Source organism: Cynara cardunculus (assembly GCF_001531365.2).
Source record: "Cynara cardunculus var. scolymus isolate 2C chromosome LG 2, CcrdV1, whole genome shotgun sequence".
NCBI classification, from domain to species: domain Eukaryota; kingdom Viridiplantae; phylum Streptophyta; class Magnoliopsida; order Asterales; family Asteraceae; genus Cynara; species Cynara cardunculus.
In genome coordinates this window covers 59,242,513-59,261,084 of record NC_037529.1, presented here as the reverse complement: position 1 = coordinate 59,261,084, position 18,572 = coordinate 59,242,513, and the positions used below count along the sequence as shown (strand labels likewise).

The window sequence follows — 18,572 nt, the reverse complement described above, 5'->3', positions numbered from 1 at the left end:
TCTTTTTATTATTTATTTATTTAAGATTTCTACTTTATAATCTTTAATTAATTACGTAAATATTTTACATTTCAAATAATTTTAATAAAAAAAATATTTAAAGGCCCATGTAATATTATTTATATATTTAATAAAAAAATGGGTTTTACAACGAGCAATTTAAACACTTGAAACACAAACGATTTAGAAATCGGCTCAAAATGTACAAGCGATTTAATAATTCGCTCAACTCCTTGGAAAACATATCAAATCTTATCCGGAAAAGAATTTATCGTATAGCCTTTTGACCGGATTAGCCTAAATCGGACACTACTTTGTCCGAATATGCAATAAATCGGACAAGTGTTGTCCGGATTAGTCTAAATCGGCCAAATACTTATATTTTTAAACTCTACATCTTTCAAAAAATTTGATAATGTTTAAAAACCTGTAAGAAAAAATTTAAACCTGTTAGTTTATACAGATAAAATCACTCCCCCTCAAAATATGACTAAGATAAAATACAGATAAAGATCCACACTCCCCCTCAAATATAGATTTCCACGATCAAAGAATTTAAAATCAGATAAAAAATGAAACACTGACTTGTATTAAAAAATACATATATTTTGACCAATTGAATTTGAATTAAATACAATTCAATCAATTGAACTGTTTTTAATCAAAATTCAAATTTTCAAATTAAGCATACCTAACTTAGATACGAGAAAGCTAAAGCGTTTTTCATCTAAAGCTTTCGTAAATAAGTCAGCTAATTGAAATTATGTATTTACAAAATACAGTTCAATGGTTCATTTTTCTACATGATCTTTAATAAAATGATACCGGATATCTATATGTTTGGTTTTTGTGTGTTGAACAGGATTACAGAAAATAGCAATTGCACTTTTAGAATCACAGTAAATGGGAATTTTGTTAAAAAAAACCCGTAGTCTCTGAGCTGTGTCTGCATCCATAAAACTTGAGAACAGCAGCTCGCAGCAGCTACATATTCTGCTTCGGCAATAGATATGGACACGCAGTCCTGTTTCTTTGACGCTCAGCTGACTAATTTGTCTCCCAAAAATTGTAGATGTCCCGAAGTGCTTTTCCTGTCCAACATACAGCCTACATAGTCTGCATCTGAGTAAGCTGTCAGTTCAAAACTAGTACCCTTGGGATACCAGAGTACAAGATTAGCAGTCCCTTTTAGATAACGAAAAATGCGTTTAACGGCACTTAAATGGGACTCCTTTGGATTAGCCTGATATCTCGCACAAAAATGTGTTGAAAACATAATATCAGGTCTACAATACGTCAAATACATTAAAGAACCAATCATGCCTCTGTATGTTTTCTGATCTACAGCTTTTCCAGACGGATCAGCATGTATTTTCGTTCCATGAGCCATAGGTGTTTTTATAGATGAACAATTTTCTAAATTAAATTTCTTCAGGATATCAAAAATATATTTCGTTTGACAGATAAAGATACCCGAAGATAATTGTTTTACTTGAAGACCTAAAAAGAAGTTCATCTCACCCATCATGCTCATTTTAAAACGCGAAACCATTAAGGCAGAAAAGTTTTTGCAGTATTTTGGGTTCGTAGATCCAAATATTATGTCGTCTACATAAATTTGTATCAAWATAATATCCGATTTTTCCTTTTTAATGAAAAGGGTTGTGCCAATATTACCTTTCGAGAAGCTTGAGAAGCCTGACTTTACAAGAAATTCTGATAAGATGTCATACCAGGCTCTCGCAGCTTGTTTAAGACCATAAAGAGCTCGGTCGAGGATATAAACGTGATCCGGCTTTGACTGATCCACAAAACCTTCCGGTTGAGCAACGTAGACTTCTTCCTTGAGAAGACCATACAGGAATGCTGTCTTGACGTCCATCTGGTACACTGTGAAGTTTTTGTGTGCAGCGTACGCCAGAAACATCCGTATTGCTTTGATCCTTGCTACCAGGGCAAAGGTTTCGTCATAGTCAACGCCTTCTTGTTGATTGTATCCTTTAGCGACAAGTCGGGCCTTATTTCTGACAACAACGCCGTCTTCATCCTTTTTGTTCTTGAATACCCATTTTGTACCGATAATCGTCTTATTGTTAGTACGAGGTACCAATCTCCAGACTTTCAATGCTTCAAACTGGTTTAGCTCATCTTGCATCGCGAGTATCCAATCCGGATCAGCTAAGGCTTCAGATACCTTAGTTGGTTCAATGCTACTCAAAAAACGTGGAGTATAGACACTCATTGGCTGTAGCAGACCATGTACAAATAGGTGCTGATGGATCACCAATAACTTGATGTATTGGGTGATTCCTGGTCCACTTCTTACTATGAGGTAGGGGAACATGGGAACTTTGATCTGAGTTTTGATTAGTGTAAGTATTTGGGGAGTTTATCGAAACAGGTTCAGGTGAAGGTTCAATATTTGGAACTAGAGTAGGCTGAATATCTAACTGAGGTAAGGTATTTTCATCTTGGACGACCGATACCTTTGGCACATCAGAAATTACACCCTCTTCACGCTGAACTAGACCGTCAGGAGTTTCCATCTCAATCTCTTCATCAACTACTTCAGTTTCTTCTTCAGTTTCAGTTACTGGAACATCAGGAGATGGACCAGATAATTGTTGTCCAGCTTGTGTATTCCTAGACAAATCATTAGACTGATTAGATTTATTTTCAAAATATTGTTCATAAAAGTTCTCAAACAATGAATCTAAATCAGCATTATCAGTATTTGAAGACTCAGGTTTATCAGCTTTCCGCGTAGTATTAATTATCAGCCCGGGTCCTGAACTGAATTATTCAGAAGCCACATCAATGACTTCATCAAAAGACACGTTCACGCTTTCATTGATGACTTTAGTTATTTTGTTGTAGACCCTATATGCAGCAGATGTTTTGGAATAGCCTACGAAGACAACTTCATCAGCTTTTGCAGCGAACTTCCCTCTGTCCTCTTTATCATTTAGAATAGAACACCTGCAACCAAAAACTCGAAAGATTTTGATATTAGGTATTCTTTTGTTGATTATTTCATACGGAGTTTTACTAAACCTTTTGTGAACGAGAGATCGGTTCTGGGTAAAACAAGCAGTCGCCACTTCTTCAGTCCATAAGAATAGTGGAAGCTTTGAACAGGTAAGAAGTGTACGCGCCGCTTCCACCAACGTTCTGTTTTTATGCTCAACGACACCATTCTGTTGTGGTGTCCGGACTGCCGAGAACGTATGTGTGATACCGATGGATTCGAGGAATGAGCCGAGTGTATTATTCTTGATCTCGGTTCCGTTGTCAGTTCTAATTTTCTAAACTGACAGTTGCAGATTATTTTGAACTGTCTTCAAGAAAGAGATAATTGTCTCGGCCGCTTCATCCTTTGATCTTAGAAATGAACCCAGGTATATCTCGAGTAGTCGTCGACTATGACCAACATATACTTCTTTCCGTTAATGCTTTGGATTCGCATAGGACCACAGAGATCCATATGGAGTAAATGTAGAGGACGTTCAGTGTTGAACTCTGTCTTCAACTTATGTGAAGCTTTCTTCAGCTTGCTTATCTCACATGCACTGCATAGATGATCTTTATGAAACTTTAGGTCTGGGATGCCTTTAACCAAGTTGTCACAAACCAACTTGTTTAGATATTTGAAGTTTAAATGAGAAAGACGCCGATGCCATAGCAGATTCTGTTTCAAGGATGCCTTGGATATCAAGCAGACGTCAATATCTACTTGTGTGTTGGATAGGTCAATTGTGTAGAGGTTTGATCTTCTGATTCCAGCTAGAAGCTTCTTACCATTAGTAGTACGGATGCTGCACTGGTTAGCTTTAAAACAAACTTATCACAAAATTGACCTATGCTGAAAAGATTATGTCCAAGTCCTTCGACATACGATACTTTCTTTATCATTAAATTCCCAGAAATTACGTCACCATATCCAAGGATAGGCTCGTATTGATCGTTTCCGAATCTTACCGTACCTCCAAAAGATTCAACATAGTTAGATAATAAATCTTTTCTACCAGTCATGTGCTTAAAACATCCGGAGTCTAAAAACCACACATGCCGGTTAACCTGCAAAAGTGAATCAATTGGGTTTTGGTACCCATTTTAGTTTGGGTCCTTTAAGCTCATATCTTGTTGGTGGTATACTGTATGTACCAAACCAACGTTCTTTAAAATGAAATTTCTTAGATAAAGCAGTTAAAGCAGAATGCATGAAATTATAAGGCTTAAAAGAAGTAAAAGACTTAAGTAACTCATTCAATCCACACGGAGAACAATTATTTTTACCATTTCTAATATCAAACAATTTATCTACTGGATATCTTTTTACAGAATTATTCAATGTCGAATCATTTAATACAGACTTGGTAAAATTATTCTTCTTCTATCGAGTTGAATATTTTTCTTCTTCTTTTACCCTCCAAACCTTCTTAAACTTCAACGTGTTATCTGAAACAAGAAAAATTAAAATCATCAGCTTTAAATGAATGATGAACTTTATGTTTATTTTTCTTATTAGTAAGCTTCTTGTGTTTCCTCGAATTCTTTTTAGTTTTAATCTTTTTATAATATCAATTCTCGGAAACAAGTTTTTCATTAAAATTCTTTTCTAAATCTGAGGCTACGTCAGAGTCCTCAGTCATTTCATTTTTAACAAGGAAATTTTCATGACTGGGTAGTTCCTTAGAAAAGTCGAACTGATCAATCTCATTGTCCAAATAATTTTTTGAATTCAAGATTTCTGAAAAATTAATTTCTTCATTTAAAATATTTATTTCTTCTGAATCAGAAGCTTCACTTGAAGATTTATTGCACGAGAAATACTCAGACTCAACTTGTTCCGTTTTAACTTTAGAATTTTGTAAAACCTCAATTTTATTTAAAAATTCTTGCTTTTGTTGATTAAATGAAAGTCGTTCTTCATTAAAATCTTTTCCAACTGAACCACTTGTTTTTCTAAAATTAAGGTAGGAGTATAAAGCTTTGGTTCAGCGGGTTTAGATTCAAGCTTTGCTTTAGAATAGCTGTAAAAATAATCAGTTGAAAGTACAGAGTCTTGATTTTTGTAGCTATCATTTAAGTTTTTATAATCAAACGGAACCTGCATTTTGTATTTTCTTTGATGGTTAAAATCTTCTTGTTGTTCTACCTCATCAGAAGATTTTGTAAATTTAATTGAAAGCTCGGGTCCGCAATCAAGATATTCAAATTTATAAAGTCGGGGTATAATATAAAGTTTTTCCTAAAAATTTTGGATTTTCGTACCCCAACCCTTCCCGAGGGTTAAAGAATCTTGTTTCAGAGGGTTTGTTCAGAAAAATTGTTTGATCAGTTTGCCCTCTCTTATATAAAACTTCTTCCTTAGCTTTCAGTTTTTCATTTAATTGAATTATTTGTAAATCAAGCTTACTTATTTTAACAATCAGTTCTTCATTTACTAATTCTAACGATTTATATCGTTCCTTGGAATCAGATAGCTCGGTTTTTAAGACATTGGATTTTTCATTAGATATTTTAGATTCAGAAAATAAAGATTTTGCCCAATTCAAATTTCCAGCATTTTCATCAAATAATTTGATGTATTTCTCTTTTTGTGTTTGTAATTCTTTTTGAAATTGATTTGAACGCAATTTTTCTGTTTTTAGTTCATGCTGAAAAGATTGAAGTTTAAGCATCATCTTATGCATTTGATTAATGCATGAATTCTTCAATACCTCTTCTTCCATTTCAGCATTTTGTTCTTCTCCTTCATCTGAAGAACCACTTTCAGTTCTCGCCATCAAGCATATGTGTGCCACAGCTTCTTATTCTTCCTCCTCATCGGTTAAGTTTAACCAATGATCGTCTTCTGCCATCAAAGCTTTACCCGTATCTCTTTGTTTTGAGAGAAGAAATTTGTTCTTGTAATAGTTGGTATTTCTCGTTATCGGCTTTCTGCAGTTAACAGCGAAGTGGCCTGGCTTGCCACAGTTGTAGCACTTTGTATGCTCATCAGCTACGCCTTTGACAAATTTCTTCTTCTCTTCCGGCTTCTTTTCATATTTCTTCTTAAATCTTTTCTCTTCATATTTCTTCTTCTCACCGAATTTATCTTTAAATTTTTATTTTGAGCCGGAAGAAAATCTCTGATTGTTTGAGTGCGGTCTTTTCTTAAACTTCTTTTGGAATGCCTTCGTTAGCATCGCCATGGCATGTTTGATTTCAATCATTTCAGAGTCAGAATCAGATTTGTCGCTTCCTTTACTTGCCGATTCACTTGATTGGCTTATCTCCTTCACTTGCTTCCCAGATCTGCTTTTCCCTTTCTTTTCAGATACAAAGGCTAAAGGATCAGCAACTTCCTTTTCCTTCTTCTTCTTAGAATCTTGGACCTCCAAAACTTCTTCCTCGTTCTGCTTAAGAGTTTCATAAACCTCATGTATGTCGATATCAAATAAAGATTTGTTAAATCTGATATGGTTAGCATAAGGTTTCCACTCTGGTTGTAGGTTGATAAGAAATTTAACATTTATCTCTATGACAGTTTTAGAGATTCTGTTCTTGGTAAGCTCATTAAGCAGTCTAGTAAGCCTGTCATAAACATCATCAAGGCTCTCTCCATCTTTAGCCTTGAACTCTTCATAAGCAGATATACAGTTAGTGATTTTTAACTGAGTTCCGACTTGGAACCCATCATCATCTTTTCAATTTGAACCCACATGCTGTGACCAGAAGATTTATGGCTATCAATGCTTGTGTAAATATCGTTGGTCAGTGCTTGCATCATGTAGGACTTGCATAACACATCAGCATGGGCTCTCTCCTTCTCTTCCGCAGTGTATCTGAATTTCTCTTTAATGACTCTTTGCGCAGGTCTGCCTTCTTTAGGAACAGTAGGTGTCTCTCTGTAAAATATAGCAGGACCTTCCATCAAAGATTCCATTATCAGATCACCTTCTTTCATTCTCTCAATGAAGTTGAGGAATCTATCCCTCCATTGGTTATAGTCTCCTCTAAACAGTACAGGTGGCTTGGTGTCAGTATCAATAGCCATTGCCTCTCTTGAACTCATTTTCTCAGATAAGTATGATATATGATCAACTGCAGTTCAAAATTTGAATTAAAGGATTAGGATTCAAAAAATATATCTATTAAATCGCACACAAGGATTTGCATACATTCAAGACTTAGAAAAAATAAACACACATTAGAAATCCGGTCAAGCTTATCTGGATTAGAAATCCGGTCAAGCTTATCCGGATTAGAAGTCCAAACAAAAGAGATAGTCAAGAATTTTCTAATCAAACCAAGTTATCTGGATTAGATATCCGGACAACAAAGAGAATTGAAATCGCACAAGTAACAAATCCGGATGAGAAATCCGGTGAATTCAAACACTTAGTCAAATCACACAAATAAGAAATCTCAATACGGACTATTCAAACACTTAGTTAAATTCACAAAAATGAATACGGACGTAAAAAGTCAATAAGTCAACAAGTCAATATACGTACAAATCCGCTCAAATAGTCAAACAATTCAAATCAAAGATATTAAACCGCTCACAAAAGAAAGTCAAAGTTCGTTCAACAATCTGTTCACAAAGTCAAAGTACGATCAATTAAATTGCATACAACAGAGGATTAAATCACTCAAATAAATCGCGCATATAACAACCGGATTTTCAATAAATCGCACAATGAGTAGACTAAATCGCACAAAGGATCAACTAAATCGCTCACTAAATCGCTTAAGAAGCAACCGGATTACCAACAAATCGTACAACGAATCAACGATTTACCAAACGGATTAAGCTAAATCGGTCACTAAATCGAACAAGTAACAAACGATTTACCTATAAATCGATCAAGTCTTACCCGGTTTAATTTAAATCGCACAAACAATCAATTCACAGATAAGTCTTAAATCGTACAAGCTTTAAGCGATTAACACTAAACCGATCAAGAGTTATACGGATTAGAATTCAAGTAAAAACACAATTTTAACATTTTTTCACCAAAAAATGGATCAAAACCTGCAAAAATATGAGTTTTTAAGAACAGAAACAGATTTCGTAAACTCAAAAATCAATCAAAAATGATACAAAACTTGTTTAAAATCAAAATTGATATGAATCAAAGTTGTTTAGATTGAAATTGCGAATTCAGTAGTACAAATATCAAATAACAATAAAAAATGATGCGATTCAAGTCAAAAATATGCAATCTGGACGAAGAACTCTAAAAACAATTGAAGAACAGGTATGAATAGTTCGTTAAATCCTCTAAAATTAGTGCAAATTCCTAGATAATTTTGGTTGATCCTCTAAACAAATTGCTGCAGATAGCTCTGATAAAATTGAAATGTTCAAATCATACAAAATCAGAATTCAATCTTCAAGATCTAGATCAAGAACAAGAGTAGATAGAGATTTTCACCAAATCTTGAATAGATTTCTTTGAGAGAAAAGTACAGAATTGATTAGAACTCTAATCTGATTAATCACTGAACTAATGACAATTAGAAAGCTAATTACTATTTATACTAAGGAAAACAGTAAAGACTAACTATTACAAAACAATATAAAGGGAGAACTTGAATACAACTTTAACGCACAATCTTGAACCCAACACACCTCTTAACGATTCACAAGTTGTCTATTAATGGAACTATTAAGAGTTAAACAAACAACCCCTTAGAGATGATTAAAGATCATTGTGTAATCAGAATCTTAGAATATTACAATTTTTTTAAGGAATAGGTTAAATGGGCTGGGTTTCAGTGAAAAAGAAAGTTAAATGAAAAACGTAAGAACTAATCTCGACCATTTGATGCATATTAAGATGAGATGCACAAACGCAACTCATAAGTGAATTTGAGATTAGATGTAATCAAGGGTTCAGATCTGTTCTTATAGTTTTCAACTTAATTTTCCTTCTCACATGATTCATTCACATAGGTTAAATACACACCTGCTTACTAGTACGTGCATATAGCAAAAATTATTTTTTATATTTTTAATTTATAACTTAATATGATTTTGATATAAACATATGTGTATATAATAGACCTTAGTTTTTATACTTTTAAATATATAATTTAACCTAAATTTAATATAAATAAACATACATAGAACAATAATTTTTTTAAACTTTAACATAAATTTTGTTAATTGATTTTCGAAAATATAAATAAAAATAATTTTTGTTAATTGATTTTCGAAAATAAAAATAAACAAAGGTGAAGATGGTGATTGTGCTTTGGCGCTCTATTCCTCCATCCTCACCCGTCAAATTATCCTCCTCTTATCTCCTCTCTCTGTCTCTACCACCAAAATTTCATCAATGGCGGTATCATGGAGGATGATCTCCAATACATCCAACCCTAATTTTCACTACTCATCTTCATCTCCCTTTTTCTCTACTTCAACTTTTCCAAAAAACCCTCATGCTTCACACTTGTTTACCATCTCAACAACACACAATTTACCACGAGATCCTAAACTTTCAACTTCAGTTTCTGGAATCTGGGACGCTGTTACAGGAGGAGGCGGTTCATCTCGTGAAGCCCTCATAGCTATTCGACGAGGAATGGTCCTCTTTCGTCAGGTTTTTCCACATTTCCAAAATTTGATTCCTGCTTCAGTTTCTGTTGTTTTCTAAACCAATCCGTTGTTGTAATCAAGGGCGATGTATCTGGGTCTGTAGCAGAGTTCGATAATGCAATCAAACTTGATTCTCGTCAAAAGGCATGTGAGTGAGTCCCTTTGATTTAACACCAATTGCCTTCCGAATTTGAGATCTGATTCATTCTTGTTTAGTAGTTGTATAGAATCTAATTGCCCTAGGGGTTTTCTTCTGGAATTTGTTCATTATTGTCGATGGCCAAATACAACCATGGCCTTTGTGACATTAATGGCAGCAATTAACTGTGATTGACCATTGGTTTTTGGTTTTGTGTGAACAGATCTTTGGCAGAGAGGGCTCTCACTATATTACCTTGATAGGTTTATTCTCAAAACTATCTCATTTTTATCAGGATGGTCTATGTATTGTTATCCACGATGATTAAAATGGAGGTGACCAATGTGGGCAGGTTTGAAGAAGGTGCCGAGCAATTCCGGATAGATGTAGCACAAAATCCGAACGACACTGAGGAGTCGATTTGGTGTTTCCTTTGTGAAGCTCAACTATATGGAGCTACTGAAGCAAGAAAACGATTTCTTGAGGTCTATAGATGATAATATCTGTGTGTAAATTATAACTTCTCTTAGCAAAACCAAACACATTAAATCCTACTCTAAAGTAGAACAGTTGTTTCTGGGTGGCTTATTCACTCAGCCATACGTGAGTCTTTTACAGCTTAATCGTTAAGCCAAAATGGCTATATGGAATAAACCAGGACCCTTCATTTGTCCCGATTAAGCCACCTCAAACAAACTAATAACTGAAATGCCCTAGAAATTATCCAACCTTCTCTCATTGCCTCCCTCAAACCCATTGGTCTGCCATGTCTGCCATGCCTCAGACACAAATTTATTCAGACAAACAACTTAACTCATACAAGGCTTAATGGAAGGAAAAAAAACAAACCCTTAGTCAAATATCCGTACAACAGGCTCATTCACTTGCCTTACTTGTTAGGTTGGAAGAGATCCTAGACCTGTAATGAGAGAAGCTTATAACATGTTCAAAGATGGTGGTGACCCTGAAAAGGTACGTGCGTTGCTTCGAGCCAATTAAAATCACATCTTTCGTCCTGTTTTAGCTCGGTTTCTTGTACTGGAATTGTTTGATACCGATCATTACAAGTGTTGATTTGTGCCCTTGGTTTCATATGAACTTTAATGGCTTTAAACTGGTTTCTGTGGACAGCTTGTCGCTGTGTTTTCTGAAGGACGAGCAAGCGAGTATTTTTATGCTTCGCTATATGCCGGTCTTTATTATGAATCTCAGGTCTGCATGCAAACTATATTCTTGATTGTTAGCAGTTCCATGTCAGCTAGCTTTGAATCCTTTTTTTAGGTCGCGTTTGGTACGTAGCACATGAAATTTGTTGTCCCATGTTTGACAAGAAATTAAACTGGGTCATGACAAGACCTAAAATCTTCCAGAATTCTTTCACTTGCATGCTTCACTCTTTTTTCGTTTGGTCTGCATACCAAACGCAATTTTCAAGAGTAGTGTAACGGGATTTCAAATATTTCATATTAGAGTTTGCTTTAAAAATTATGATTGCTGAATGCAGAATGAAGCAGACAAGGCCAAAGTACACTTGGTCGCTTCATGTCAATCGCCTTATGGACTAAGGTCTGTGCTCATGGACAATATTCTGTACAAATTCAAATTTAAGGTGGCTGATCCCATAATTCATCATCTGTTTGTTGTGCTTAATATTGCAGGTCTGATGATTATATGGCTTCCCTGGCCAAGGTTCATTGCGCATGTCGAAAATGGGAGTTGTAACGTGGCTCAATCCTCAAATGCTATCTTACATCGAGTTTGACCTTTGAGAACGGTTGGGAATTCTTATAGATCCGAAAGTTGTCCCTAATCTCGAGCAAAATACGTAATTATTTCTGAAAAGTAAGATGTAAACAACCTTAAAGATTTTGTTAGGCTTTATTTTGGAGTAGCTACATGATGAATTGGCTGAGCATTGTTATTATGAAAGAAGATGCAAATAGCTGAAATATCATCTGTTGCGATTCCTTTCCGCTTGTGTTTCCATGCTCGGATTGCATAGTCCACCAGTCGTTTAGCCGATTTGGCCTTGTCAGCTGCCGATGACACTATCTCCACGGCTTCTTCATTTGAAACGACATCCCACACCTAAAAAAAAACAAATGTCACTGTAATTCCATGTCGTACAAAATTAACAACTTCGACCATGTTGACAACTTTAAACCGGTTAGCTAGCTTTTCTAAACGCTATTTGAATTAGCATTTCTACAAGCTCCAAGGGATGTGTTCTACCTTTTTTCTGTTACGCCCCTTGTAAACCGTTATCCTATATTATGAGCTAGTTTTACCACATGACTAGCTTATCGGCTAACAGCTAGCTTAACTGCAAGTTTTTCCCTTAGGTATTTGCACTACTCAACATACCCCATCTGAAGCGAGCACGATAAATTGGTCTCTGGTGGTTATATGTCTTTGTACGACTTCAGGAACAGATATGAGCCCAAAATTCTTTATGCAGTAATCGCCGAAGGCTCTTGACATAGCCAGACCTGGCGAGTCCTCGTATGGCAACCACATCCGGTGCAGGCCAGGCTCGTCCTCTAAGCTGAAAACTCGCCCATTACACTCCACTATCCGTTCAGCCTCCTCTGCGCAAAAAATCGGTTTATTCAATTGACACCCACAAAACTCGAATAACAAAGTACAACCTGAGAGCTACTCACGAGGTAGATTTGGCTTAAAATCGATGGTAAGTTGTACGGGTACCAAGTAGCCATCATTAGTAGTCGTAGCCAGTACAGCACGAGAATCTCCAACATTCGCTACGACCAAATGGTCACCCTGCAAAATAGTAACTTTGCCTTCAAAGGTCTTGGAGGGGAAGTTATAAATATTTTGAGAACGTAGAAACCAAATATTCATGAATATTCACAATGAATATCATGATATTCATTACGAATAGTTAGTTCTTACCGTTCTCAAAATATTTATAGTAAAAGATCTTGAATTACCTGTCTAACTGCTGTCAAAGCGGTGGTTCCACTATAAACGGAATCAAATTTGCGGCATTGCTCTAGATCCTGGTCAACATCAGCACAAGCCTTTTCGAAAGAATGTTGCCATAGATGGAATCTATCAAGCTTTTTATCAGACTGCAAGTCGACATCAGGATCAAACGAACCTTCGACTAGCATCTCTTGCCAATTACAGAGCAACGATGATGGCATCGAGTCACAAACTCTCTTGGCAACATAATGTCCCCAGGGACCATGACCATCAAAAACCCCACAAAACATCATATCTTCTTGGCACCCAAATTCCTACAATAATCCACATAAAAAAAACCAAATTTACATAAGATTCATAGATGAATATTGAGACACATAAAACGTCATATGAAAAAACCTCCAAAAACCAGATTCACAGATGAATATATACCTCCCATACGATGCAACAATCTTGATTCACCCCCTTTTCACCTCTTTTGGAGCAAACAGAAGCGAAATTATTGGATCCGTTCACATTGATTGTACCCGAAGATCTTAAGATCATCTCGTTCTTCTTTGCATCTTTTGCAATGGCTTCTGCAGCTTCCTTTCCACCACATTGCCCAGAACTCTCTCCTCTCTTGCCACTCGAAAAGGTTCTCGCTAACCCATCAAACATAGACGAAAAACGCCCCATAATTCAATCCTGTTTCAAAATTCACAAAAAAAAAAAGATGGATCTTAATGATTCAGCAATATAAAGAAAATATATCAGATATCATACAAGTTTTAAGTCTCACATGGAATCGCAATAAGCCATGTGCTCTGGTTTTGTTTGATTACTCAAAATAATTGTCAGACTGAACATGAATCAAACCTATAAACCTTAACATGAAAAGCCAAACTTTCTTTATACCGAATCTAGAAAAACCTAAATCCAACCATGGATGACCCCATTAACGAAAAAGCTTCCATTATCTTTATAAGAATTAAATACATATATATATATATATATATATATATATTTAAAAAGACATCGTCGGAGAATATTCAACATCCCACATGGATTTCTTCAGAAACTGTCAGTAGAACTAAGCCACAATATTCGTTTCTATTCTGAACCCAACAGAGATTTATGCTTAAGAAAGCATGAAGTTAGAGAAGAAAAATGGCATGAGAAATTAAGACCTTGTTTTGATCGGAGAGTCGCCGGAAAATGAGAAGAAGTCCGGTGAGAGTGAAAATGGATGCGATTGATCATATGGGTTAAGTTGTTTGTGGTTTTTAGATATTTTAGTGGAGGGAGGAACCCACAAAAGGAAAAGATGATGGAGGTGTCTGCAAATAGATATACAAAAATACAAATACATATAACAGAGTGTATGTATGTGTGTGTGTGTGTGGGGCAGGCCATAATAAGTGGATTGTTTGTAAAATCGAAAGAGTATCTACCTTTTCCAACAGTAACTATCCGTTTCATCTTTGCATGCGATGAACACAAAATATCTACTTTCACCCTTACAAAAGTGTTTATCAATTTGGAAAGAATTGCATTAAAATAGAACCAATTTTTATCTGGATCTATTTTGAAGAACCAACTTTCAAAATCGTAATTTTAGGAAACGAACTTGCACTTAATTTCTATTTTGGAAAACCAACTTGCAAAATAATTATAGATTAGTAACTAAAATTCGTTTTTTTTCAAAAATTAATGCAAAAAAATCTATTTTTCATTTCAAATCTCGTTCTTTTTTAAATTCAGATATCAAATTGAAAATTTTTTTAAAAAAATCCAAATTATCACAATAAAAATTATTTTTTTTACTAATGCAATAAAAAAATCAATTTAATAAAAAAATTAATTGATGCAATAAAAAATAATTCTTAAATATCACATTCAAGATTTTTATACTAACCAATCTGTATCAATATTAAAGTTTAAATCAAATTTGGTAAATCAAACCAAAAGTTTGATAGAGACTCTTAAATTACATGTTACATGTTCAACAGATCAACCAGACTCTTAAATAAACAAAAAGTTTGATAGAGACCTCTAAATGACGATTTTGAAAGTTGGTTCCCCAAAATAGGAATCAGGTGAAAGTTGGTTTCATTTTGATGCAATTTTCCCATCAACTTATTATAAGTTAGAATGATTTAACTTTTTCAAGAACTTCTTATTAACGGTTTGTTACCGGTATAAGTTGTTTATCCAAACACTCAAAAGTGGTTATTACCGGTGTCATACAGGAATAAGTCAATAATTTTTTTTATTAAACTGCATATCCAATCCACTATGCGAGCCGACTAATCCCAAGGCGACCACCTACTTTGCAGATAGCCTGGAGTCACCGCATTTGAACCTCTGAGGCCACAAGGGGATTTTTATTCCTCCTTGGATTTGAACCTGGGACCTCTAGGTACTTTTGACCTTTGGAGTTAAGCTCAAACTAATCAGCCACCACCTTTGTGGTTAATAAATTGTTTTTATAAGCAATCCCAAACATTAATTTCATTCAAAATTAGATTTATTTCCATTTTTAATTTCTAATTAGTTTATTTCAAATATATTTAATTATTTTTTAAAATGTTAATAACACCAACATATATTTTATGTTATACTAAAACTATAGATCAATCAGATCAAATGTTGTATTAAGAATCTTACAAATTACAATAACAAAAATATTTTTGAAATTATAAAATTACATATGAAATACGTTTAAATAAATTTAGAATAACAAAAATATTTATCAGTGTATTTCTACTTATGAATTCTTTTATATACCAATTAGTTTGGTTGAGTTATGGTGATAATGAAAGTTAGAGTGAGAAGTATAAGAAGAAATATTCACTCTTGAATGTACATTAGAAAAAGATGTACTGGATCAATCATCGCATCAAGTGTGATTCATGAGTGAGTTTGAGATTAAAGATGATCAATGATGCAATCGTACAAATCTCTTCTCACGTTTTTAATCTTTACTTTCCTTCTCATACGACTATTCGTCTGAACCAATATTGAAACCTGTTTTTTCTAGTTTTTGATGTACATTTAATTTAATTAATTATGAAATATTAGATCTTGATGTAAACAAAATCTTTTATAGATTTGGACTTATGGTCAAAGTTTGGTGGCGGAATTATGAGGAGCAATGTCGGTGTCTTGGCATGAAGGGAAATAGTCGGGGTCCGGAACACGGGATATTGGAATCGAATGGTGATGGATTAGGACACGTCAGCATCAACATATAAGTCACATGTGGGTCGGCGCACTGGAAAATGACACGAGAATGTTCCTTCCGTGTGACATATTTTCGTAAATTCATATTTCCATTTTTTGGAATCCATTTGTTGTAAACGTGTCATTTTTTAAGTCAACTTAATTCTAGTTCTTTTCAATTTCATGGAGTTTGGACCATTTGATAACGTGATAAAATTATAGTTTTATATTTAAATAAAATATATTTTAATATTTTAAAGTAAATTATATTGTTGATGTTTGTGGTTTGTTTAAAATCTGGATGTGGTTCTTATTTAGAAATAAGTGCAATTAGCATTCCAATGCTTTGCATTATGTATTGAGTTGGGTCATGTCTTTGACGGACTTGACTCTAAATCTGTTAATTCAAGGATATTTTTGTCTTTTTACATTTTCTTTAACTTTTTTTTTGTAAAACTAAAAGAACCTCAAATCATCCACTAAAACAACGCCACATGTCTCCAACCCTTCTTTCTGTCCCCTGCCCAAAATAAAAGTCCCCCTCGGTATACCCTTTCTCCAACGGCCTCTTTTCTTCTCTCGGAATACTCTATCTTCGGCAGCATCACGACCATAATAAAACCAATCCATACACCAAATTAGCAAAACCAAAATCAATTCAAAACAATTAATCCACATGTTATAAACATAAATCAAAACCCAATTCATAAATAAAAAACAAATTAAATCCTAAAAAGACAAATTAAACCCGAACGTCAACAACCCAATCCATATATCATAACTAAAATCAAAATCCAAATTAAACTAACCAGAGTACCACCAACATCAAAATCAAAGCCGATTTTAGGAAGGGCGTTAGATTTTTGTTACACATAAAAATGGGGGTTAGATGTAGGGAAGGGGTTCAATCAAACGGTAGGGGGCTTTATTTAGAGATGAAGACGAAGGGGGTGCGGGTTTCATTTAGAGATGAAAACGGAGGGGAGGTCCGATTTATGGATGAAAACGAAGAGGGAGGGGATGAATCGAGTTCTACGGAGATGTGATGGAGGGGGTGATTTCTCTAGCGGGATAGAAGTGGTGGTCTTTCCAGACTGTAGGTGATGGTGGTGCTCTTTCTGAGAGCTTGTGTCGCCCACTATTTATGTGTAGTGTGGGTATATATGTATAATATACAATACATAAAATTTATATAAAAATGTAAATAAACAAATAAATGTTATTATTATTAGTTTAATAGGAAAAAGACAAAAAGAGGGGAAATTTGACAACAATGCCCCCGAGTTAATGGATTAATAGTTAATTCCATTAGAGATAGGGACCAACCGGAAACGAAATACAAAGCACGAGAACAATGAGAGTACATATTTTGAAATAGGGATTGTATCCAAATTTTGAGCAAACCCCAAGGACCAACGATGTAATTTACTTAGAGGCTATTTGCAGGAATGAAAAGGAATTGGGGGCCAAATCCATTTTAATCTCGTGTTTGGTTTACAAGATTGCCGGATTTAATATCCTAGGATTTCTTTAAAATCCTGCAGATGATGGATTTGAAAATCCTTTAAAATGAGTTTTCCTGAAAGATTTCATAAAGCACTTCTTCTTCCTTGCCTAAATTTAGTTGCCCCACTTTTTCTTTCCCACCCTCTGAAAAAAGTGAAAAAAATGAATCACCGATCCCCCTCCTCCATTGTCTGCACTGCTGCCCTCCACCGCCATCTGCACAACCCCTTGTAGAGAAATCAACCTGATTGTTCCCCCGAATCAACAATGAATCACTCGAGATCAAGTCCTTCGGGTCACTGACGCACGACTGCCGTTTTGGAATCGGCTTGACACCACGAAGAACCGGAAAAGGTGAGCCTGAATTGAGGTGGGTCACATGGACGAACTGACTCGATTGGATCTTATCACTGATAATCAAATCAACGTCAACCTTTAGCACAAAGACGTAGGTGGAGTGAATCAACTCCTTGTTTCTCCTATCACAAATCATCTTGTGGTACAATGTCAATGACCTGAAGGAGAGGAGATCAGTGGTCCCCAACGACTTTGGCAGTGAGGTTGTCTAGGTTTTGGAAGAGCTTTGATAGGACCCGGGGTGTAAGAGACGCCATGGCAGAGACTAAAAGCACCATGGCAGAGATTGAATATGAGGGTGGAAGATAGATTTGATTTTTTCGGGAATCTCATAGTGACATTGGATTGATGGATTTTTTGGGGGCAGGTATTGAATTGCAAGGCCGGCTTCGACAGCGGAAACTTGCAGGATTTTGGAGGATTTGTTAAACAAAAAAATTACATCCATTCCAAACCCTACAAATAAAACATGATTTATAAAAGAATAGAATTCAAACCCATTACAAATCCTACAAACCACATAAAAGGATTCCAAATCCATTCCAATCCAAATCCAAATCGCTCCATGAAATCTGAATCCCTCAATAACAATCATCCAAACCAAACAGACTCTTATTTTTTATTTATGTTTTAGTAGTTCAACATATAATATTCTTATTTAAAAATGTCATTACCAAATTCATGTTCTTCAAATGTGAACAAAAACAAAATCGGTTTCATTTTGATTCTGAAAAACAATATCTTTTTATGTTGAACCAGGCAAAATTGATTACATTTAGGTGCAATTTACGCTCACTATATCACTTTTTAAAACATGTCATAAAAGGC

General features: G+C 35.0%; 2 protein-coding genes across 3 annotated transcripts; one reads left to right on the top strand and one right to left on the bottom strand.

Moving 5' to 3' along the window:
• Positions 1-9,243: 9,243 nt before the first annotated feature.
• Positions 9,244-11,704, top strand: LOC112506586. 2 transcript variants are annotated; one of them, XM_025110738.1, is made up of 8 exons: positions 9,244-9,596; positions 9,674-9,744; positions 9,955-9,994; positions 10,084-10,216; positions 10,632-10,703; positions 10,863-10,943; positions 11,236-11,297; positions 11,390-11,704. In XM_025110738.1, exons 2-8 carry the CDS (start codon positions 9,708-9,710, stop codon positions 11,451-11,453), a joined length of 489 nt encoding a protein of 162 aa, XP_024966506.1. In that variant the 5' UTR covers positions 9,244-9,596; positions 9,674-9,707; the 3' UTR covers positions 11,454-11,704. The 2 variants fall into 2 exon arrangements, with proteins under 2 accessions (XP_024966506.1, XP_024966505.1); XM_025110737.1 differs by having other exon boundaries at positions 9,250-9,596; positions 9,674-9,740.
• LOC112506585 (probable protein phosphatase 2C 34) lies at positions 11,581-13,951 on the bottom strand. The gene is made up of 6 exons (XM_025110736.1): positions 13,847-13,951; positions 13,110-13,364; positions 12,683-12,991; positions 12,395-12,512; positions 12,096-12,319; positions 11,581-11,819 (listed from the first exon to the last, which is right to left on the bottom strand). Exons 2-6 carry the CDS (start codon positions 13,353-13,355, stop codon positions 11,610-11,612), a joined length of 1,107 nt encoding a protein of 368 aa, XP_024966504.1. The 5' UTR covers positions 13,356-13,364; positions 13,847-13,951; the 3' UTR covers positions 11,581-11,609.
• Between the last annotated feature and the right edge of the window lie 4,621 nt (positions 13,952-18,572).

Coding starts and splice junctions, on each gene's coding strand:
- LOC112506585 (XM_025110736.1), bottom strand. CDS start 13,355: ATGGGGCGTTTTTCGTCTATGTTTGATGGGTTAGCGAGAACCTTTTCG. Junction 12,320..12,394: donor TTTTAAGCCAAATCTACCTC/GTGAGTAGCTCT, acceptor TTTTTTGCGCAG/AGGAGGCTGAACGGATAGTG. Junction 11,820..12,095: donor TCGTGCTCGCTTCAGATGGG/GTATGTTGAGTA, acceptor GTTTTTTTTTAG/GTGTGGGATGTCGTTTCAAA.
- LOC112506586 (XM_025110737.1), top strand. CDS start 9,333: ATGGCGGTATCATGGAGGATGATCTCCAATACATCCAACCCTAATTTT. Junction 9,995..10,083: donor TCACTATATTACCTTGATAG/GTTTATTCTCAA, acceptor CAATGTGGGCAG/GTTTGAAGAAGGTGCCGAGC. Junction 10,217..10,631: donor CAAGAAAACGATTTCTTGAG/GTCTATAGATGA, acceptor CTTACTTGTTAG/GTTGGAAGAGATCCTAGACC.